Genomic DNA, 23,479 nt, shown 5'->3' on the forward strand with positions numbered 1-23,479 from the left:
GGCACATAATAAATGCTTAATAAATACCAGGCCAAAAAAAAATAGAGATTCAATGTTCTCCCTCTGCTGAAATCTATTCAGGTTTTGCTCTGGTCCTGACTGGACTACATAGCTAGTAGTGAAGATAATAAGAAAATAATAATGCTGGAATCTGGACAGTGTAGAGATGAATAAGCCAGATATGTCTTGGTAGCTTTACGATGGTCTCAGCTTTCTCCTCTCTACCTCTGGGCCTCTCTTTTTCACTGTCTCCAGCTCGTCCTTTGTCCTCTGTTTCTCGAGCTCAATACTGGGTCAGAGTTTTGATCCAACCTGATGATTCTAAGACTTTAGGGGTTATAAATCTCAGCTCAGAAGCCCAGGTTTAAGGAGGTGCCACATGAGAAAGTGGGCATCTGGGATATTTTCAGTTAGGGGAAAGGCAAGTGACCTAATAGAGCTCTGAATTTAATTGGCGCATTTGTTTAACACTTACTCCGTGCCTGGCACTGTGTTAGGCGCTCACAGTCTAAGAAGAAGCAAGGATGGGTATGGAATCTCCATTTTACAGAAGAGGAAACCAAGACCCAGACAAGTGAAGTGACTTACCCTGGGTCACCCAGCAGGTGAGTGGAGGAGGTTCGATTAGAACCCAGGTCCCCGCCTCCCAGGCCCGAGCTGTTCCTCTAGGCCACGCTGCTTCTCCCTCTCCAAGTTGCAGATCGGTCCAGGGTGAGTGGTCTTGCCTGGAACTCGGTGGCGTGGGAGTTAGCTGCGAATGGGCCAGTGATCCTTGGTTGCACATCCAGCCCCCGCCTCAGAATGCAGAGACCGCTTGGCCTATTTTCTGCTTCCCCCTGAACCCCAAAATGCGGAAGAGCCAAGGTGGAGAAGTGGAGGCTGAAATTCAGGCATCGTAGTGTTCCTCTAGTGCCTCAGGCTGCAGGGGAAGGAAGCCATTAAAGGGGATCTCAATTTGGGAAAGAACCTGAGGCCTCAGGTGGGAGTCCTCTCCGGGAGGCTGGAAGCCAGGGGCCAGGGAAGGGACACGCTCACAGGGCTTTGAATGCTTAGCCCTTCAAGCCCAGGACGAATGTATCTGTGAGGGGGAGCCTTTCTAATCAGGCCCTCCCCTCCCCTCCCTGTATGATGGCGGCAGCAGCTTCTTCCTCCGGGTGAGCTTCAAGAGAGGAAGAGAAGAATCAGCCAAGAATCCACCCCAGGCCGGCCCCCAGGGAGGTTCGTGCACCGTGGCAAAGTTGTGGTTTCTCTGGTTAGGGGCTGCGGGGTGATCTCTGAAAAATGTGGAGGACAGAAGGTGGGGGTTGAGGGGCGGGGAGGGGTGCCTGGCAAGTCCCTGAGTTGGGAATTGGTCTCAACCAGGTGACACCCTCCCTGGACTGCTCCATCTTTCTCATGCAGGAAACACATCAGCAGCAGAACGGTTACCCACTCTCCCCCTCCCCTGATCGCCCTCCCCAACATCCTCTGTGTCAAGATGGTGCCCCAGACCCGCTCCATCATCTAGGGTAGTAATAATCTGGAACGCCGGTGAGGTTTCTGAGCTTCAGGGTCCTGTCCACCGTCTTAATGTAGCTGCCGATCATTTTCCTCATCTCGGGGCTGTAAGGGTCATACTCCAGCTTCCTCAGCCCCGACCGTTTAAAGTTCCCGTCCTTCTGACTCTCCACGCATAGGAGCCTGTCCTCAAAGACCGTGATGCCCAGCCAGGTGACCATCCTCTTAAGCTGGATGAAGAGGTCCTGCTTCAGGTCTTCAAAGTGAACCACTAAGACCTTCTTGCCGTATTTCAGCCAGTCCAAGGTGTGGCTGGCCCACCAGGGAGCGTAATTCTTTACGAATTCGGGCCATTCTGGAGGACGGGAAGCAAGGGCTCTCATTAGTCCAATCTGATTACTTTGTATCTACCCCAGCCCTTAGTGCAATGCCTGCCACATAACAAATACTGGAATTATTATTAGTAGTAGTAGAGGGGGAAAGTCTCCCTAGGGGCCATGGGGTCCAAAGGGTCTCACAGTCTATGGTATTTATTGAGCACTTCTTGTGTGTCAGACACTGTACTGCTGCTTGGGAGAGGATGATGATGGTGATATTTGTTAGGTGCTTACTATATGCCAAGCACTGTTCTAAGCGCTAAGGTAGATACAAGCTAATCAGGCTGGACACAGTCCCTGTCCCACATGGGGCTCACAGTCTTAACCTACATTTTACCAATGAGGTACTGAGGCCCAGAGAAGTGAAGTGACTTGCTCAAGGTCACACAGCAGACAAGTGGTGGAGCTGAGATTAGAACCCAGATCCTTCTGACTCCCAGGCCCGGGCTCCATTCACTAGGCCATGCTGCTTCTGTAAGCATAAACTTAAGCAACACGATAGAACTGGGAGACATGATCCTTGCTCACAAGTTTAGCCCTTTATAATAATAATAATAATAATCATGATGGTATTTATTAAGCACTTACTATGTGCAAAGCACTGTTCTAAGTGCTGGGGAGGTTACAAAGTGATCCGGTTGTCCCATGCGGTGCTCACAGCCTTAATCCCCATTTTACAGGTGAGGGAAATGAAGCCCAGAGAAGTTAAGTGACTTGCCCAAAGTTACACAGCTAATTGACGGAGCCAGGTTTTGAACCCATGACCTCTGACTCCAAAGCCCGTGCTCTTTCCACTGAGCCATGCTGCCACGCTTTATCTCCCTAACTGATTAAGAGCTCAGGCCTGGGAGTCAGAAGGACCTGCGTTCTAACCCCAGCTCCACGCTTGTCTGCTGTGTGATCTTGGCCAAGCCACTTAACTTCTCTGTGCCTCAATGACCTCATCTGTATAAGGAAATTGATGGATTGTGAACCCCACGTGGGACAAGGACTCTGTCCAACCTGATTATCTTGTACCCACCACAGTCCTCAATACAGTGCCTGGCACAGAATAAGCACTTAAATGCCATCAAAAAATATTTATTGAGAGCTTCCTGTGTGTAGAACACTGTAATAGGCGTTTAGGAGAGAATGATATGACAGAACTCAGATAGATACGATCCTTGCTCACAATCTTAGCCCTCCATCTCCCTTGTTGATTCTATCTACCACTGGTAAATTGTTCTGCACCCGGACTTCGATTAGCAGCAAGGTTTTCAATCCCCAGACTTTTCTGGGCCTCCAACCCGGTCAATTTGGTTTGGACCTTGACTAATTCAGGCAATCGGTCAGTGGTATTTACTGAGCACTCACTGTGTGTAAAGCACTGGACGTAGAGTGTGGGAGAGGATGATATGAGATAGGTGAGAGACACGATTGCTTCCTTCCATCTCCCTGGTCAATTCTGACTATCTCTGTTTAGTTACATTTTTTTGCACCCAAATTCCAGTTAGCAACAAGATTTTGAATCCCCGGACTTTTCTGGGACAACCACACTGGTTAGATTGGTTTGGATCTTGACAAATTCAGGTACTCTGTGGTATTTATTGAGTGCTTCCTGTGGACCGAGCCATCTGTCCTGGTCTGATGTGAGCCCTAGATGCCTTCCTACTTGGTATTTCTATTTTCAGTTCATGGGCCTGGGAGTCAGAGGACATGAGTTTTAATCCCAGCTCTGGCAAACGTCTGCTGTGTGACCTTGGGCAAGTCAATTCACTTTTCTGCACCTCAGTTATCTCATCTGTAAAATGGGGATTAAGGCCGTGAGTCCTATGTGGGACAGAGACTGTGTCCAACCTGATTACCTTGTATCTACCCCAGCACTTAGAACAGTGCTTGGTAAGCACTTATCAACCAGCGCTTATAACAGTGCTTTGCACATAGTAAGCACTTAACAAATGCCATCATATTAAATACCACAGTTATTATTATTATTACTGGACTCCTGTGACAACAGGAAGCAGCGTGGCTTAGTGGAAAGAGCTCGGGCTTTGGAGTCAGAGGTCATGGGTTCAAATCCCGGCTCCGTCACTTGTCAGCTGTGTGGCTTTGGGCAAATCACTTCACTTCTCTGAGCCTCAGTTACCTCATCTGTAAAATGGGGATTAAGACTGTGAGCCCCCCGTGGGACAACCTGATCACCTTGTAACTTCCCCAGCGCTTAGAACCGTGCTTTGCACATAGTAAGTGCTTAATAAATGCCATTATTATTATTATTAACAGGGATCTGGGGAGGAGAACCTGAACCTTGAGCCCCAGAGGATTCTGGGAGCACCCAGTCTGCACACTTTGCTCCTCTAACACCAACCTTCTCACTGTACGCCAGTCTCATCTATCTCACTGCCAATCTCTCGCCCAAGTCCTGCCTTTGGCCTGGAACGTCCTCCTTCCTCATATCCAACAGATAATTACTCTCCCCACCCTCAAAGCCTTGCTGAAGGCCCATCTCCACCAAGAGGTCTCCCCTGACCAAGCCCTCATTTCCTCTTTTCCCACTCCCTTCTGCGTTACCCTGACTTGCTCCCTTTATTCATCCCCCCTCCCAGCCCCACAGACCTTATGTCCAGATCTACAATTTATTTATTTCTACTAATATCTCTCTCCCATTCTAGACTGTAAGCTCATTGTGAGCAGAGAATGCATCTGTTATACTGTACTCTCCCAAGCACTTAGAACAGTGTTCTCCATACAGTAAGCACTCAATATATATGATTGACTGTGACTGACTGACTGAGAGCTCGACAGAGTCATTGCAACGAGCTCTGTGCAGGCAGCTCCTGCCAAAAATCTGCTAACTGTGCATCTCCCAGGATGGACCTGAGGGCTTCCTCTGAAAGAAAAAAAACCCTTTCAATTCCCCCTGGATTTCTAGGTAATTGATCTCAGCATTCACATGGAGTAATAAAGGGAACAATGAAACATCAGTAGCAAACCCGGGTTCCGCCGGAACTATAATCCACCCTTCTCTGACGAGACATAAAAGCTCTGGGTCTGCTGTTTCCTCACCTTTCTGGAGAAACCAGGGCCTGATTAATAGCTTAACTGTACTTAATTCCCCTAAGAATCATTCAACATAGTATCAGTTTCATTAACCAGATCCAGGACGATTCACCTTGTGTAATCAGAGCACATAAAACTTTGCTTTGGAACTCCTCCAGGGATATCATAAAATTAATGTCCCGGAACCAAATATGGATTTTCCAGAGGCCTCCAGCCTGGCCCGCAGAGGAGTCTGGATGAGGAGAGGAGGGAAGCCCACCGCCAGATTCGGAGCATGGTTTGTGGGCGACGGAAGCTCCCATCTCCTCCCCTTACTGGAGAGGATGCTGGGATTGGGAGTTGGACCCAATATGCACAGGGAGAAGGTAGACCTGGGTGCTGCCGTAGTGGTGCTTGAAGAGGGAAACTGAGGCTCATGAGGGTCACGGGGAGAAGCCTGAGCCGATGGGATATCCCTGGTAAGGAACCACTGACCTCAACTGGACTCTCTGTTGGTCGGAGCAACAGACTCGGGGGAGACTGATAATGAGGGAGGGTCCAGAGAGCAGGGGCAGAGGGTGAGAGATAGAGTGATGGGAGGGACCAAAAGGCCAGTGATGGAGGGGAAGGGCCAGGGGCCAGTGATGGAGGGGAAGGGCCAGGAAGGGAGGGATGGAGAGGAAGTATAGGGGAGGGAGGTGAGTGAGGAAGAAAGGGAGGTGTTCAGAGGGAGAGAGGTGGAGGGAGGGCAGTGACCTAAGGGCTAGGGAGGAAGCAGAGAGACCAGAGGGAAACAGGTCACACGCACATATACACACACCTTTCCCCTTCCAGTGAGCGTGGGAGGCGAAGCCGATGTGGCCGCCGTACTTGCGGTTGAACTCGGCCATGAGGGCCTTGTAGGGGTTGCGGATGAGCAGGATGGCGGCGTCAAAGGCCTCGATCTCCTTCTGGCCGCTCTCGTGGGTCTTGACGCAGACGGTTCTCCCGCTCCGCCAATGGTCCCTCTCACCCTTGAACCCTGTGCCAGTCGAGACCACAGACAGAGCGGTTGGTCACCCCACTGGGCTCTCACATGATCCGCCCCCAGGCCGTGCCCGGAATTCTGCCCTCCAAAATGGCGCCCGCCACTCTTCCTCTACACTGGGTTCCACCTCCCACTGGGATGGGAGGCAGAGATGCCTTAAGGAATGCACTTCTGATTGGGAAACAGGAGACCTGAGTTATAGTTCCTGCTCCACTGCTGCCCTGCTGGACCACCTCGGGCAAGCCCCTCTGCTTCTCTGGGCCTCAGTTTCCTCATCTGTAAAATGGGGTTTCAATGCCTGTTCTTCCTCATACTTAGACTGGGAGCCCCATGTGGGATAAGCACAGTGTACAGCCTGATTATCTTGTATTTATCCCAGTGCTTACTGCAGTGCTTGGCACAGAGAAAACACTTAAAAAATGTCAGAATCATTATTGCTATTACTTAACTACTCTGGGCCTCAGTTCTTTCATCTGTAAAATGTGGATTCAATTCCTGCCATCCCAACTGAGAGCCCCATGTGGGAAAGGAACTGTGTCAAATCTGACCATCCTGAATCTACTCCAACGCTTAGTACAATGCTGCACACATAGTACATGCTTACTGAATACCATCATTGTATTGGTTATTATCCCAGGTCTTACCACAGGGACTGGAATATCCTAAGAACTTAATAAATATCAATCATCAATCGATGGAATTTACTGAGCATTTGTTATATGCAGAGCATGTGGAGGAGAACAATACAATAGAGTTGGTAGACATGTTTCCTGCCCACAAGGAGCTCATAGTCTGGAGGTGGAGACAGGCATTAAAATAAATTATAGGTGGCTATGTAGTAAGTGCTGTGGGGATAAGATAAACACTGAGCTGTATAAGGAGTACAAAGCCAGGTGCATAAGCGATGCAGGAGGGAGGGGAAATAGGAGAAATAGGGGCTTATTTAGGGACAGATTCTTGGAGAAGAGATGTGATTTTAGAGGGTTTTGATGGTGAGAAGAGTGATGGACTGTCAGATATGAATGGGGAGGGAGCTCCAGGCCAGAGGTCGGATGAGGTCAGGGGGTCGATGGTGAGACAGAAGAAATTGAGGAACAGTGAGTAGGTTGGTATTAGGAACATAGTGAACCTGATGTGTGGCAGTAGAAAAGCAGTGAGGTAAGGTGGGAATGGATGAGCTGATTTGAGTGCCTTAAAGCCTACAGGATGGCATTTCTGTTTGAAGCAGAAGTGGATGGGCAACGACTGGAGGTTCTTGAGGAGTGGAGAGATGTATGCTGAGCAGCTGTTTTTGAAAAACGATCTGTGCAGCAGGGCCTCGAAGAGCTGGTAGTGGAAGCCATGGGAGCGAATGGGTTCTCCTAGGGAGTGGGTGGAGATGGAGAGTAGAAGGGGACCCAGAACCGAGCCTTACGGGGGAGACAGAGAAGGAGACCGTGAAAGAGATTGAGAATGAGCAGCCAGATAACTAGGAGAACCAGGAGAGGACAGTGTCGGTGAAGCCAAGGCGGTCACCTCCAAGAGAAAGAGGTGGTCCACAGTATTGAAGGCAGCTGAGAGGGGGAGGAGGATTAGGATGAAATAGAGGCTGTTGGATTTGGCATCATTCTTCTTGGCTTCCTGCTTTTTATTTAACCTCCTTTCATATAGTCTTTCATCTGAAAATCCATCAGTTGAAAATCCATTTTCACACTGAAAAATCCATCTTGAGGCACTGACGTCTTTCTACCAGATTCAAATATTTTGTCGGCTTTGAAGCTCTCAATCAACTCGCCCCCTCCTACTTCACCTCACTGCTCCCCTACTATGACCCAGCCCACACACTTTGCTCCTTTAATTCTCTGCCTTGCATAACAGAGACTACAAGCTCCTTGAGTGCAGGGACCATGTCTTCTAACTTGCCTGTACTCTCCCAAGTGTTTAGCACAGTGCTCTGCACATGAGAGACTGTAAACTCTTTGAGGGCAGAAACTGTGTCTACCAACTCTATTATATTGGGGCTCACACTGGGGCTCACAATCTTAATCCCCGTTTTGCAGAGGAGGTAATTGAGGCCCAGAGAATTGAAGTGACTTGCCCAAGGTCACATAGTAGATAAGTCGCAGAGCCGGGATTATTATGCTTATAATAATGGTATATATTTAGTGCTTACTATGAGCCAGACACTATACTAAGCGCTGGAGTAGACACAAGCTAATCAGTTTGGACACAGTCTCTGTCCCACATGGGGCTCACACTCTTAATCCCCATTTCACAGATGAGGGATCTGAAACCGAGAGAAGTGAAGTGACATGCCCACAGTAGATAAGTGGCAGAGCTGGGATTAGAACCCAGGTCCTTCTGACTCTTATACCCAGGCTCTATCCAATAGGCCATGACACTTCCTGGGATTACAACCCAGGTCCTTGAGTTTATCCATCTGAGAAGGATGGGAGAAGCAGGTCTCTGATCCCCATTTTAATAATAATAATAATGGCATTATTAAGAGCTTACTATGTCCAAAGCACTGTTCAAAACTCTGGGGAGGTTACAAGGTGATCAGGTTGTCTCACGTGGGGCTCACAGTCTTAATCCCCATTTTACAGATGAGGTGACTGAAGCCCAGAGAAGTTAAGTGGCTTGCCCAAAGTCACACAGCTGACAATTGGCGGAGTCGGGATTTGAACCCATGACCTCTGACTCCAAAGCCCGTGCTCTTTCCACTGAGCCATGAAGCTTCTTTTACAGATGAGGAAAGTGAGGCCCAGAATCAGTTAGCGGGGTGGCCCAGTGTTACCCAGCAGGGCTGGAGCGAAGTGGGGATTGGATTCCTGGGTCTCCTGGCTACCTGTCCTGGGTGCTTCCCACTAGGCCACACCGCCTCCCCACCGGCCCCAGACGGTCAGTGCCCCCTTCACCGTCCGGCCCCGCTCACCTTTGTTATAGAGGGAGCCGTCAAAGTAGTAGCTACCCGTGTAGAAGCCGGTGGCCAGCTCGATGAGGTGGCGGGCCCAGGTGTTCCCCGCCCCTGGAAAGCTGGCCAGGGCAGTGAGCTGTCTGGACCGGGCTGGCAGGAAGCGCCTATCCATGCAGCGGTTGTCTGAAAGGGAAGATGGGTGGTGACGCCTCAGGGAAGGGGACGAGGGGGTTGGTGGGGGCGGGGGGGTTGGGGTAGGATGAGGTCAGGGATGAGTGGGATGAGGACAAGGGGGAGGAAGAGGAGGAAGAGAAGGAGGAAGACGGGGAGGACAAAGGGGAGAAGGGGGAGGAAGAGAGAGAGGCAGGAGGAGGAGGAGGCAGGGAGGACAGAGGGGTGGCAGCAATGGAATTGATTGAAGGCTTAGCATTGTAATGAACGCTTTGAAAGGAACAATGGAAAGAAACAGGAGATGATGTCCATGCCCACAATAATAATAATAATAATAATAATGGCATTTGTTAAGCGCTTACTATGTGCAAAGCACTGTTCTAAGCACTGGGGGGATACAAGGTGATCAGGTTGTCCCACGTAGGGATCACAGTCTTAATCCCCGTTTTACAGATGAGGGAACTGAGGCTCAGAGAAGTTAAGTGACTTGGCCAATGTCACCCAGCAGACGTGTGGCGGAGCTGGGATTTGAACCCATGACCTCTGACTCCAAAGCCCGGGCTCTTTCCATTGAGTCACGCTGCTTCTCTACAAGCCCCACAAGGGGCTTCCCCTCTTACTTGGCAGCAATTCTGTGGGCAGAAATAATACTACTAATAACTGAAATTTGCAAAGTGCTTACTAAATGCTTACTAAATGCAGTACTAAGCGCTGGGGTGGATACGGGGTGATCGGGTTGGACCCGGTCCCTTGTCCCACATGGAGCTTACAGTCTTAATCCCCATTTTCCAGATGAGGGAACTGAGGCCCAGGGAAGTGAAGTGATTTGCCCAAGATCGCACAGCAGACAGGAGACAGTCAGGGTTAGAACCCTTGACCTTCTGACTCCCGGGCCCATATTCTATCCACTAAACCATGCTGCTTCTTGTTGAAGGCGCAGTCACTCAGAGACAGCGAGCGGGAGAACTGTGCTGTGGGAGAGACTCTGGAGGGTGGGGGGGATGTACCTTGCACCTGAGTCTGATAGACGATGAAATAATCCGCCGTCCCGCAGCTCTCGAACTCCTCTCCGCTGCACCTCTGCGCACACAGCTGCTCGTCTTCCCGCTCATGGAGGGTGAAGCGATGGGTGGGAAAGCCACAGTGGCAGCCCACCCCTGCCAGAGCTGCCAGGGGGTACTCCTGGGGGGAGGGAGGAGACGGTCGCTGAATCCCAGCCCACCTCTTTCACCCAGCCTTCCCTGCTTCATCCCCGCTTCATCCGCCACCTGCTCTTTCCTTTAGTAAAGAGTTTTACTACAAGCTTCCGGGGTGCCAAGCACTGGAGTAAACACGAGGCAATCCGTTTGGACCTGGTCTCTGTCCCAACCGGGGCTCACGGTCTAAAGAGGAGGGGGAGCGGTTTAGCTGTCCCCATTTTACAGAGGGGGAAATGGAGGCCCAGAAATGGTAGGTGACATTCCCCACGCCCTCGCTTACCTTCTCTGTGCAGAAGTCAACACATTTGTCCACAGACAGGTTCAGCATGAGGCCCGTGACAGGCAACGCCAAGGAGATGTTGTTTGGTCTGCGGAAGCAGCCGCGAAAAATGGCGCTCCCATCTGAAGGGACAAGAGGAGGGGGCATTTAGCAAGGGAAGGAGGAGTCTGGGGATTTTGTGGGGGTCAGAGAAATTACTAAGGGAAAGCCGGCATGCGGCCTAAGGGTCTGTAGTTTAGGGTGAGGGGGACAAGAGGAAGGGGCATTTAGCAAGGGAAGGAGGAAATTGGGGATTTTTTTTCAGGGGCTGGGTAAAGAAGCTCCTGAGGGGAGGTCCCGGGGCCAAGGGTCTGACTCATCGACCTGCAGTGAGGGTGAGGCAGAAGAACCAGCCTAGTGGCCTAGTGGCTATTGCCCGGGCCTGGAAGTCAAAAGGACCTGGGTTCTAATCCCAGCTCCACCACATGTCGGCTGTGTGTCCTTGGGCAAGTCACGTCACTTCTCTCTGCCTCAGTTACCTCTCCTGTAAAGTGGGGATTAAGACCATGAGCCCCAATGAGGGACAGCATCCAACCTGGTTAGCTTGTATCTACCTCAGAGTTTAATACAGTGCCTGTCACACAGTAAGCGCTTAACAAATACCATTTCAAAAAAAAGGATGGGGAACACTGCCACTAGCCAGCTCTGTGGCCATGGCCCAGTCTCTGGGGCTCAGTTTCCTAATCTGTAAAATGGGGTTAAGATCACTGCTCTCCCACCTTCTTAAATGGTGAGCCCCTTATTTATTTATATTAATGTCTGCCTCCCCTTCTAGATGTAAGCTTGGTGTGGGCAAGGGATACGTCCGTTGTATTGTTATATTGTACTCTCCCAAGCACTTAGCACAGTGCTCTGCCCACAGTAAGTGCTCAATAAATACGACTGAATGAATAAATGAACGTGACAGCCTCTGGGCCCGAAGATTTTGCTTCACCCCCACCGGCGCTTGGCACGTCGTAAGCACTTAACGAATTCCGTAATTAGTTCATTAATTAAGAAGCCAGGAGTCGCAGCCGCACAGCTGCCGTTCGAAAGCTTCCTTCTCGGGTGGAAAATTTGGGTCAGGAGGGCTCCTGTATCCCGCCTTCTGGGCCACGTCGATTAGGCTGAATTGGACTGCGAATTCCAATCGACCTTGGAAAAGCAGCAACCGCTTTTAAGAGGCGGCTTTGGTGCCCTTCTCCTTTCATTCATTCATTCAATTGTATTGATTGAGCGCTTCCTATGTGCAGAGCACTGAACTAAGCCCTTGGGAGAGTACAATAGAACAATAAACAGACACAATCCCTGCCCACAATGAACTAATAGTCTAGAGAGGGAGGCAGACTTTAATAGAAATAAATAAATTAGTTCACATGCGTATAAAATGGTCAGGGTATCTGGCTAGGATAGCAGGCTGGGCCAGGCAGACCCCCTCACCCAGATCTTATTCATTCATTCAGCCTGCCGTTTTTATTTATTACCTACAGTGCAGAACACTGTACTGAGCAGGGCATAGTGAATACAGCACGGGCCTGAGAGTCACAAGGTCATGGGTTCTAATCCCAGCTCTGCCACTTGTCTGCTGTGTGACCTTGGGCAAGTCACTTTACCTCAGTTACCTCATCTGTAAAATAGGATTGAGACTGTGAGCCCCAGGTGGGACGGGGATTGTGTCCAATCCAATTTGTTTATATCCACCCCAGCGCTTAGAACAGTGTCTGGCACATAGTAAGCGCTTAACAAATACGATCCATTATTATTATTATTATTGGGAGAATACAATATAACGATATAATAGACACATTCCCTGCCCACAATGAGCTTACAGTCTAGAGGGGGAGGCAGACATTAATGTAAATAAATAAATAAATTGCGGACATGCACATAAGTGTCTTGGGGCTGGGGGGTGGATGAATAAAGGGAGCAAGTCAGGGCAAATCAGAAGGGAGTGGGAAAAGAGGAAAGCAGGGCTTAGTCAGGGCCAGCCTCTTGGAGAAGATGGGCCTTCAGTAAGGCTTTGAAGGTGGGGAGAGTGATGGTCTGTCAGACGAGAAGAGGAAGGGCATTCCAGGCCAGAGGCAGGACATGGGTGAGGGGCTGGTGAAAAGACAGGCAAGATCGAGGTACAGCAAGAAGATTAGCACCAGAGGAGCTAAGTGTGTGGGTTGGAGTAGCAGAGCAGCAAGGTGAGGTAGGAGGGTAGGCGGGCTCGTTAGATTCCCTCTCCTCCAAGAAGCCTTCCCTGACTAAGCCCCCCTTTCCTCTTCTCCCACTCCCTTCTGCATAGCCCAGACTGACTCCCTATATTCATTCCCCCTCCCAGCCCCACGGCACTTATGCCCACATCCATAATTTATTTATTTATATTAACGTCTGTCTCCCCCCATCTAGACTGTAAGCTTGTAGTATATAGGGAATATATCTGTTTATTGTTGTTTTGTACTCTCCCAAGAGCTTAGTACTGTGCTCTGCACACAGTAAGTACTCAATAAATAAGACTGAATTAATTAATGAATTGCCGTCGGCTGGTTGATGGGATCGTACCGCGGGAATTCTTCTCCAGCCCCACGGGAGAAGAATGAAACCTCCAAAACGCTCATCATCCTGACAGAAGAAAGTTTCTTCCTCTGACATTTAAATATCCGCTAATGAATCCCCACCGAGGTCTCAAGGCCAAGCTGGATGCAATAAATACTAAATTCCTGGCAGAGGCCTGAGAATGTCGGAAAGAGATCAAAAACTCACTCCCAAGTCCTTCGAGAAAGTCTCTAGGTCCATACCACCTTTCATCTTCTCTCCCTCTATCATCACTCTAATTATTATTATTTTTATTATTATCATCATTATTGTTGTGCAGTCCTCTAGACTGTGAGCCCACTGTTCTTCTAGACTGTGAGCCCACTGTTGGATAGGGACTGTCTCTATATGTTGCCAACTTGTACTTCCCAAGTGCTTAGTACAGTGCTCTGCACACAGTAAGCACTCAATAAATATGATTGATTGATTGATTGTGCAGTTTAGTCACCAGATTATGGCATAGTAGTAATCTGTAGTAGTAATCGGGCCTGGGAGTAAGACGGTCATGTGTTCTAATCCCAGCTCCGCCACTTATCTGCTGTGTGATGTTAGGCAAGTCACTTAACTTCTCTGAGCCCCAGCTACATCATCTGAAAAATGGGGATTGAGACCATGAGCCTCACGTGGGACAGAAACTGTGTCCAATGCGATTTGCTTTTTGTCAACCCCAGCACTTAGTACTGCGTCTGACACATAGTGAGCACTTAAATGAATACCACAATTATTATTATTATTCATTTGACTGTATTGAGCACTTATTGTGTGCACTGAACTAAGCACTTGGGAGAGTGCAGTATAATACTAAACAGACAATTCCCTACCCACATCAAGCACTGCAGTGCTTGGAACCCTCTGATTTTGCGGTGAGCTTAGCTCAATCCTAAATGGATGTTACTGTGTCTAACCCAGGAGCTGAATTTTCCCCTCAAAGGAGGCTTGGCAATACAAGCACCATGGCTAAGTGGCAAGAAACTCAAGCAAGGGAGTCAGAGGATCTGGGTTCTAATCCCGGCTCTGCCACTTGCCCGCTGTGTGACCTTGGGCGAGCCCCAAAACTTCTCTGGCCCCAGTTTCCTCACCTATAGCATAATGATTCAAGACCTGTTCTTCCTATTCCTTAGACTGAGAGCCCCACGTGCGACAGGGATTGCTATTAACCTCATTACTCCACATCTACTCCAGTGCTTAGCACAGTGTTTGGCTCAAAGTAAGTTTTTCATAAATACCATGACTAGAGGCCCTCCCAGACTAAGCCCCCCTTTTCCTCAGCTCCCCCTCCCCTCCACATCACCTCGACTCTCTCCTTTTGCTCCACTTGTGTACATATGCCCATATTTATAATTCCATTTATTTATATTGATGCCTGCTTACTTGTTTTGATGTGCATATATCTATAATTCTATTATGCAGAAGCAGCGTGGTTCAGTGGAAAGAGCCCGGGCTTTGGAGTCAGAGGTCATGGGTTCAAATCCCAACTCCGCCACTTGTCAGCTGTGTGACTTTGGGCAAGTCGCTTCACTTCTTTGGGCCTCGGTTACCTCATCTGTAAAATGGGGATTAAGACTGTAAGCTGGCCATGGGACAACCTGATTACCTTGTAAACTCCCCAGTGTTTAGAACAGTGCTTTGCACATAGTAAGCACTTAATAAATGTCATTATTATTATTATTTATTTGTATTGATGCCAGTTTACTGGTTTTGATGTCTGTCTCCCCCACTTCAAGACTGAAAGCCCGGTGTGGGCTGCGTTCAAAGCCGGAGAGTGAGTTACGGCTAGAAACGGAGCTGGGAAGGAGCATAGGGTGACGGGATTTTTAGCAGTCGCTTCAAGCTGGGTCACAGCTGCTGAGCAATTTCGAGAACTGGTGAAATATCACCGATCTTCGACATCAAAATAAATGATAGAACCATTCTTTTTGGTATTAAAAAATGGCCAGTCCCTCTGGGAATCAAACTTACCTGTGTTGCATTAAGTACAATCGGGAAGTGGGGGCGGGGATTGCTGAGCTGTATGTTATTAAAGTCCCCCTATAATCTGCGAGAGATTGAATTGGATTGAGAGTCTATCCAAGGATAATTCAAGCCGACTATTTTTAGTGACTACCAAATGTGCTAACAGTCTGGTGGACTCCCAATTTTTTTTGGCAGGGGTGAGCATGTACCCTGTGAAATCCGGTTTATGGGGAAATGAAATCCACGTTTCTTCCTGGGTCATGGCTGGAGAGAATGGAGCTAGAAGGTATGTTACCTGGAACCAATGAACCACTAGGAGAGCAAGAAGTGTTCCTCCTGCACACTGGCTTTTCTGGAAGCTTTTTCCATCTCCTGACCTCCCTCACTGAATTATCAGTACCCTAACACACACAGACTGCCTCTATTTCTCTGTCTACCTATCAACAAATCAGTAGTATTTATTAAGTGCTTACTGCTTGAAGAGCACTGCACTAAGCACTTGGGAGAGTGAGCATGGAAATGAGTTTGGTGTCCATCCCACAGGCATTTATGGGACTTCTTTCAGAACTGGTCTGAAAAAGACAATTCCACATGCCCATGCCTTTAGGGATGGAGGAAGATAATTCTCCCTCAATTTAAAAGGTGCAAAAAACCTTAATAAACACATGCGCCCAAAACCTCCTCGCCCTATTATTATTATTTCACCTCAAACCAGTGAACGTGGAAATGAGTTTGGTGTTCATCCCGCAGGTATTTATGGGACTTCTCTCGGAACTGGTCTGGGAAGGACAAGTCCACGTGCCCATGCCTTTAGGGATGGAGGAAGATAATTCTCCCTCAATTTAAAAGGTGCAAAAAACCTTAATAAACACATGTGCCCAAAACCTCCTCGCCCTATTATTATTATTATTATTATTTCACCTCAAACCAGTGAACGTGGAAATGAGTTTGGTGTTCATCCCGCAGGTATTTATGGGACTTCTCTCGGAACTGGTCTGGGAAGGACAAGTCCACGTGCCCATGCCTTTAGGGATGGAGGAAGATAATTCTCCCTCAATTTAAAAGGTGCAAAAAACCTTAATAAACACATGTGCCCAAAACCTCCTCGCCCTATTATGATTATTATTATTATTTCACCTCAAACCAGTGAACGTGGAAATGAGTTTGGTGTTCATCCCGCAGGTATTTATGGGACTTCTCTTGGAACTGGTCTGGGAAGGACAAGTCCACGTGCCCATGCCTTTAGGGATGGAGGAAGATAATTCTCCCTCAATTTAAAAGGTGCAAATTCTCCCTCAATTTAAAAGGTGCAAAAAACCTTAATAAACACATGCGCCCAAAACCTCCTCGCCCTCTAGTGGCTGAACCCTGGAATGTGCTTCAAAGATTGTCCATCCGCACTAATGATAGCAGTTGCTTTTATTCAACGCGTACAGTGCACAAAAAAACACTGTGTTAAGCACTGAGGTACACACAACCTAAGCGGATCAGACACAGTCCTCGTCTCTCATGTGCCTCGCAGTCTAAGGGGGAGGGAGAATGAGGAAACAAAGGCACAGAGAAGCTGTGCACACAGTAAACGCTCGCTAAATAATGATGGCATTTATTACGCGCTTACTATGTGCAAAGCACTGTTCTAAACGCTGGGGAGATTACAAGGGGGCTCACAGTCTTAATCCCCATTTTACAGATGAGGTAACTGAGGCCCAGAGAAGTTAAGTGACTTGCCCAAAGTCACACAGCTGACAATTGGCAGAGCCGGAATTTGAACCCATGACCTCTGATTTCAAAGCCCGTGCTCTTTCCACTGAGCCACGCTAAATACCAGTGACTCGTCCAAGGTCACGCAGCAGGAGAATGGCAGAGCCAGGATTAGAATCCGGGTCTCCAGTGCTCTTTCCACTGGGCCGCTTGGGCCTCCCGATCAAAGGGTTCTGGGTACTGGCCTCCGTGGTGTCTTGCTTAGCACAGTGTTCTGCACACAGTATGCGTTCAATAAATGCCATTGATTGGTTGATCGTGGATTGGGTTTGATTCTGTTTGGAATTGAATGACTTCAGCTTTCTCCATGAGCGGACTGCGGTCCTCAGCAAAGATCCACGAGCTTCTGAACGTGGTAAGACAAGCAGTGCTGCCTAGAGGAAACAGCATGGGCCCGGGAGTCAGAGGATCCGAGTTCTAATCCCAGCTCCGCCACTTGTCTGCTGTGTGACGTCGGGGAAGTCACTTCATTACTCTGTGCCCCAGTTCTCTCATTTGCACAATGGGCAATGGTGTTGCTATGGGTCGGAAATGACCCGATGGCGTAAGACAAGACCACAACTACAACTATCACTGCTACCACTATGATAATAATAATAATAATAATAATGGCATTGATTAAGCGCTTACTATGTGCAAAGCACTGTTCTAAGCACTGGGGGGATACGAGGTGATCAGGTTGCCCCACAGGGGGCTCACAGTCAATCCCCATTTTACAGATGAGGTAACTGAGGCACAGAGAAGTGAAGTGATTTGCCCAAGGTCACACAGCTGGCAACTGGTGGAGCCAGGATTTGAACCCATGACCACTGACTCCAAAGCCCGTGCTCTTTCCATTGAGCCACGCTGCTTCTGGCTCAACAACTACGATGGCTGCTATCACTCTTACTACTGCGACAAATAGGACTACTGCTGCTATTCCCACTGCCACTACCACGATCACAACTGCATCTACTGCTGCTACTACAACAACTACTACCACCACTAGTCGTGTTGTATTACCACCCCTGCTCCTGGCCCCTGTCCTCCATCCTCTGATGGCCCAGGACCCCCAGGGGCGCAGGGAGGACCAGGCCAACACCGCCGTGTGGGTTGTCCGATCGGTACGGATATGCGCGATTCCGCTCTCCCATCTGTGGGAGGCTGGGGGTGGCTGGGACCCTGCCTCCGGAGCCCCCCAGCCGGGCCGGTGGTGTGGCGGGCCGGACACCCACCGCCCGTCCCACTCCCGGAGTGACTCACAGCGCCGGGCCGACTCCTGGGCCAGCTCCAGCCGGAAGATGGACAGGCGGTCGGCACCCCCGCAGATGTCGGTCTTCTCCCCCTTGCACTGCATGCTGCACTCAGACTCGCTTGTGTTCGAGGCCTGGATCTTGTGTCCGCAGTAGCATTCGGCCCCGAACTCCAGGCCCGCGTACAGGTAGCCCCTGTGGGGACAGGTCACTGTCAAACTCAGGGGCTCCGGGCGGGATGGAGAAGGCGGCTGAACACCCCGGCAGCAGGAGGGAGAAGCGGGGTGGCTGGTGGAAATCAGTTCAATCAACTGTGGCACTTGTTAAAGCGCTTGCTATGTGCCAAGAACTGTTCTAAGCGCTGGGGTAGGGACAAGTTAATCAGGTTGGACACAGTCCTTGTCCCACAAGGGGCTCACGCTCTTAATCCCCACATTATGGATGAGGTAACTGAGGCCCAGAGAAATGAAGTGATTTGCCCAAAGTCACACAGCAGACAAGATCAGAACTCAGGTCAGGCCTGTGCTCTATCAACTGAGCCACGATGCTTCTCTTGGACTCTCCCAAGGGCTTAAAAAAACAGTATTCTGCATGCAGCAGGTGCTCAATAAATACCACTGATGCATGCATTGAAGAACTGACTGAGATGGTTCTCGGTGGGTGTGAGGGAGAGCTGAGTGGAAACCTCCTGGCCTCCGCCCCTATCCCTCAGCTGAATTTCCAGCCCAGGATATCATGATTCTCCCGTGGGCCCCGCTCCTCCCGACCCACACTGGAACTCTCGGGCCCACCTGGCGAGTTCCCAGGTGATGATTTACCATGGACCGGCCCGAAGAAGCATCATTTTAAAAGAAAAAACACCTCCCAGGTGCGATCCATCAAAAAACAAGAGACAGCGACATCATTTAGAGGCAAAAAGGATGCCGCGTGTGTTGTAGGTGAGAGAGGAAATGATGGGGCTCCATCCTTAGAGCTACGGAGCTGGGTTGGCCGGGGAGACCGATGGGATCGGGAAACCGAACCGGTAACAGAGTCTGGGGAAGAGCCCATGTTCAGGAGAGAGACGAATCCACTGGGAAACGGGCTGGGCCTTCCCTGGGGAATCATAAGAGGCTGGACTCCTGGGGACAGCATTTAGCACAGAGCTCTGCACACAGTAAGTGCTTAAGAAATACAACAATGAATGAATGAATGAAAAATGGGGTCTCCAGCAAGATTGAATCCGAATCTTGAATCCGAAGAGCGCGTCTAATCATGCGCATCCCTGAGGAAAAGACAAAGCCCTTCCCAGAGAAAGCTTTCCACAGGCACAAGAACACATGCAAACGTGCACATACATGTGAGCACCCTGGCACACAAGTGCACACACACGTGCAAATATACATCCTCCCACATGCCCAAACAGGCACCACCACAGCACGCACGCTCACACAAACACAAGGACACAATGTAAACCCATATGTAAACACATATGCAGGCCAAAACAGTTATATCATCCTCTCCTGAGCGCTCAGTACGGTGCTCTCCACGCAATAAGCGCTCAATAAATACGACTGATGGATTGATTCGTGCACATGCCAACACACGAGCACGCAGGCATACCTAGGACACACACACGCACACAAGTACACACAGAAGAAATCAAGTGGGGAGAGGTGGCGGGAAGGAGGAATCTTTCACAGGAGGGAATTGGAGAAGACCGTGGGCCTGGTCCGCGCCCCTACCGTTCAGCACAGTTGTCCTGGCAACGGAAGACTGTCATCTTTTTGTAGTCAAAGAAGGATGCCCCGCGGAGAGCTCGGCGGTGGGTATCATCGATGTAGCAGCCAATGTATGTCGCTGCGGGAGGTGGGGAGAGGAGAGACCACAATGCTGTCAATTTATAAATCACTAATCCTCAATGAGCATTTACTGTGCAACAGAGCATTTGACTGAGTGCTTTTTTGAGGGTATTTGTTAAGCGCTTACTCTGTGCCAAGCACTGTACTAAGTGCTGAGGGTGATACAAGGATGGATGCAGTCCCTGTCCAACATGGGGCTCACAGTCTTAATCCACATTTTACAGATGAAGGAGCTGAGGCACAGAGAAGTGGAGTGACTTGCCCAAGATCTCTCAAAAGACAAGTGGCAGAGCCGGGATTAGAACCCAGGTCCTTCTGACTCCCAGGGCTAGGTTCTATCCACTAGGCCACTGCTTCTGTATTTGGTAACCTCCTTGATGGCAAGGAACTTTTCACTTGGCCATGTGGGATAGGGACAATTTGCTTGTACCCACCCCAGCACTTAGTACAGTGCCTGGCACATAGTAAGTGCTTAACAAATACCATAATTATGATTATGATTAGTATTATTCTATCTAAACCACTCAAGCATCTAGTACAGTTCCTGCACCCACTTGCTACTCCATGAGTAGGGACCAGGACATAAAGTTGTCACTGTAGGGGGCTGGGGGCTGATCTCACGGCTCTGTCACCCCTGACATTCCCTTCTCCTCTCCGGGCCTCTTCCTACCCCGCTTCCCTCCCACTGCCTCCTCCCTGCTGCCCATCACAGCCTTTGGGTCTGAGTATTTATTTTATGTGTAAAATGGCAACAGAAGAAGGGCTGGCAAAAGACGGGCAGCTTGAGGAAGCAGTGCGGCTTACTGGCAAGAGCCCAGGCTTGGGAGTCAGAGGACCTGGGTCCTGATCTTGACCCTGCCACTTGTCTGCTTGTGACCTTGGGTAAACTGCTTAACTTCTCTGTGCCTCAGTTACCTCATCTGTAAAATGGGGATTAAAATTGTGAGCCACCCCCTGCACTCCCTCCCCCGTCGGACAACCTGACTTTCTTGTATCTACCCCAATGCTTAGAACAGTGCTCGGAACATAGTAAGCACTTAACAAGTACCATAATTATTATTATTATTGTTAAAAGCCCACTCATTCTTCAAATTAAAGAGCCCCAATCAGGAGCTGGGTAGCCATTTTAATAACAATCAATCAGTGGTATTTATAATAATAATGATTGTGGTATATGTTAAGTTCTTACTATGTAACAATAATGATAATGATGATGATGGTATTTGCTAAGCGCTCACTATATGCCAAGCACTGCTTTAAGCACTGGGGGAGATACAAGGTTATCAGGTTGTCCCAGGTGGGGCTCACAGTCTCAACCCCCATTTTACAGATGAGGAAACTAAGGCACAGAGAAGTGAAGTGACTCGCCCAAAGTCACGCAGCTGACAAGTGGTGGAGCCGGGATTAGAACCCACGACTTCTGACTCCCAAGCCCGGGCTCTTTCCATTAAGCCACGCTGCTTCTCTATGTGCCTGGCACTGTTCTAAGCACTGAGGTTGGACAGTTTTATCAGGTTGGACACGGTTCCCACCCCTCACGGGGCTCACAGTCACGTTCCACAGCGAGCTCCCGTTATCCCAGTTGGGCTGCTTCCCTTCCTTCCCTTCCACAGTCCTTCAGGGCTGTAACTTCTGGGAGCAATCAAAGGCCAGTTGATTTGCAGCCTCTGTTTCTCTGCAGTGTGGTGGAACTGCAACCCTCTGTTCCTCAGCACGATCATAAAATAAGATGTTTTCTAACCCTCTCCTGATCTAACTGTGGCCGGTTTTTTTTGGCGTGCTTTTTCCTTTTCCTGCCATTCTCCTGGACATAGCTTTTCTCCCATTTGATTCTCTGATTTGAAAGGATGGTGGCGACTCAGGAGGTTTAAGGTTGTGATCTTGGCCAAGTCACTTCACTTCGTGCTTCAGCTCCCTCATCCACAGAATGATAATAATAATAATGATGGCACTTATTAAGCACTTACTATGTGCAAAGCACTGTTCTAAGTTCTGGGGAGGTTACAAGGTGATGAGGTTGTCCCACGGGGGGCTCACAGTCTTCATCCCCATTTTACAATAAGGTAACTGAGGCGCAGAGAAGTTAAGTGACTTGCCCATAGTCACACAGCTGACAATTGGCGGAGGCAGGATTTGAACCCATGACCTCTGACTCCAAAGCCTGCACTCTTTTCACTGAGCCACGCTGCTTCCCAATGGGGATTCAATCCCTGTTCTCCCTCCTACTTAGACTGTGAACCCCATGTGGAATCTGATTATCTTGCTGACTACACTAAGTAATGGATAAATGAAATTTATTGATCTCCCTGTCCCGAAAGGGGGGAGAGAGGGAAGGAAAACAGCTCATGAGATAACGATGATGATAATAATAATAATACCATAATAATATTCGTTAAGTACTTACTGTTTGCTAAGTACTGTGGCAGATATAATCCAATCAGATCAGATAGAGTCCCTGTCCCACATGGGGCTTACATAGTCTAAGAGGAAGGGAGAACAGGTATTTAATCCCCATTGTACAGATGAGGCAACTGAGGTTCAGAGAAATTAAGTGACTTACACAGTCACACAACAGCCAAGTGGAGGAGCTGAAATTTGAACCCAAGACTCCTGACTCCCAAGCCCGTGCTCTTTCAGCTAGGCCAGACTGCTTCTCGTGATAAACCCCAGTAACTGTGGTTCACCAAGTTTCTCAGACAGAATAATGGAAAATGTTTGACCCATACTACTATTAGAAATGCCCTCTCAGGGTCGCACCTGGAGAGTTTCCAAGACTCAAGTCTCGGCTACAGGAGGGAGAGTCAAGCAGGGGCCTGTCCATTCCATTCCTAGCTTGGGAAGTGGCTAGCAAGTGAAGGCAATTTGCTACAGGTCAAAACTCAGCCATGCTGGACAACAGAGGCCTGGGAGAGAGTTGACAGCGGAGACTCAAGTTTACTGCGCGGAGGAGGCTATGGTAAACCACTTCCGGATTTTTACCAAGAAAACTCTGTGGATACACTACCAGAACATTTGCAGATGGAAAGCGGGGCGTTCCGGGAGAGATGTGTCCGTGGCGTCGCTACGGGTCGGAAACGACATAAGACAAGCCAGGCAGCGTGGCTCAGTGGAAAGAGCCCGGGCTTGGGAGTCAGAGATCATGGGTTCGAGTCCCGGCTCTGCCATTTGTCAGCTGTGTGACTTTGGGCAAAGTGGGAGAACCTGATCAACCTGTACCCCCCGCCCCCAGCACTTAGAACAGTGCTTTGCACATAGTAAGCGCTTAACAAATACCATCATCATCATTATTATTATTATTAGAAAGGCTATAGGCAGAGTCAAGTTAGAGAAGCAGCGTGGCTCAGTGGAAAAGAGCATGGGCTTTGGAGTCAGAGGTCAAGTGTTCAAATCCCGACTCCACCAATTGTCAGCTGTGTGACTTTGGGCCAGTCACTTGACTTCTCTGTGCCTCGGTTACCTCATCTGTAAAATGGGGATTAAGATTCTGAGCCCCCTGTGGGACAACCTGATCACCTTGTAACCTCCCCAGCGCTTACAACAGGGCTTTGCACATAGTAAGCGCTTAATAAATGCCATCATTATTATTATTATTAAATGGCTGAGATCTGTGACTAGGCCCCAGGAATTAG

General features: G+C 49.2%; 1 protein-coding gene across 1 annotated transcript in view; it reads right to left on the reverse strand.

Annotated features, from left to right (window-relative positions):
• Positions 1–616: 616 nt before the first annotated feature.
• The window catches only part of WSCD2 (WSC domain containing 2), a 28,346-nt gene continuing 5,483 nt past the window's right edge, over positions 617–23,479 (reverse strand). The window contains exons 2-8 of the mRNA XM_038763913.1: positions 19,734–19,848; positions 18,020–18,204; positions 10,466–10,587; positions 9,994–10,168; positions 8,834–8,998; positions 5,713–5,913; positions 617–1,852 (exon numbers count right to left, since the gene is read on the reverse strand). Coding sequence (XP_038619841.1) covers positions 1,500–1,852; positions 5,713–5,913; positions 8,834–8,998; positions 9,994–10,168; positions 10,466–10,587; positions 18,020–18,204; positions 19,734–19,848 — 1,316 coding nt within the window. The 3' untranslated portion in view covers positions 617–1,499. The remainder of the gene's footprint in view (positions 1,853–5,712; positions 5,914–8,833; positions 8,999–9,993; positions 10,169–10,465; positions 10,588–18,019; positions 18,205–19,733; positions 19,849–23,479) is intronic.

Source organism: Tachyglossus aculeatus, chromosome 21 (genome assembly GCF_015852505.1).
Source record: "Tachyglossus aculeatus isolate mTacAcu1 chromosome 21, mTacAcu1.pri, whole genome shotgun sequence".
NCBI classification, from domain to species: domain Eukaryota; kingdom Metazoa; phylum Chordata; class Mammalia; order Monotremata; family Tachyglossidae; genus Tachyglossus; species Tachyglossus aculeatus.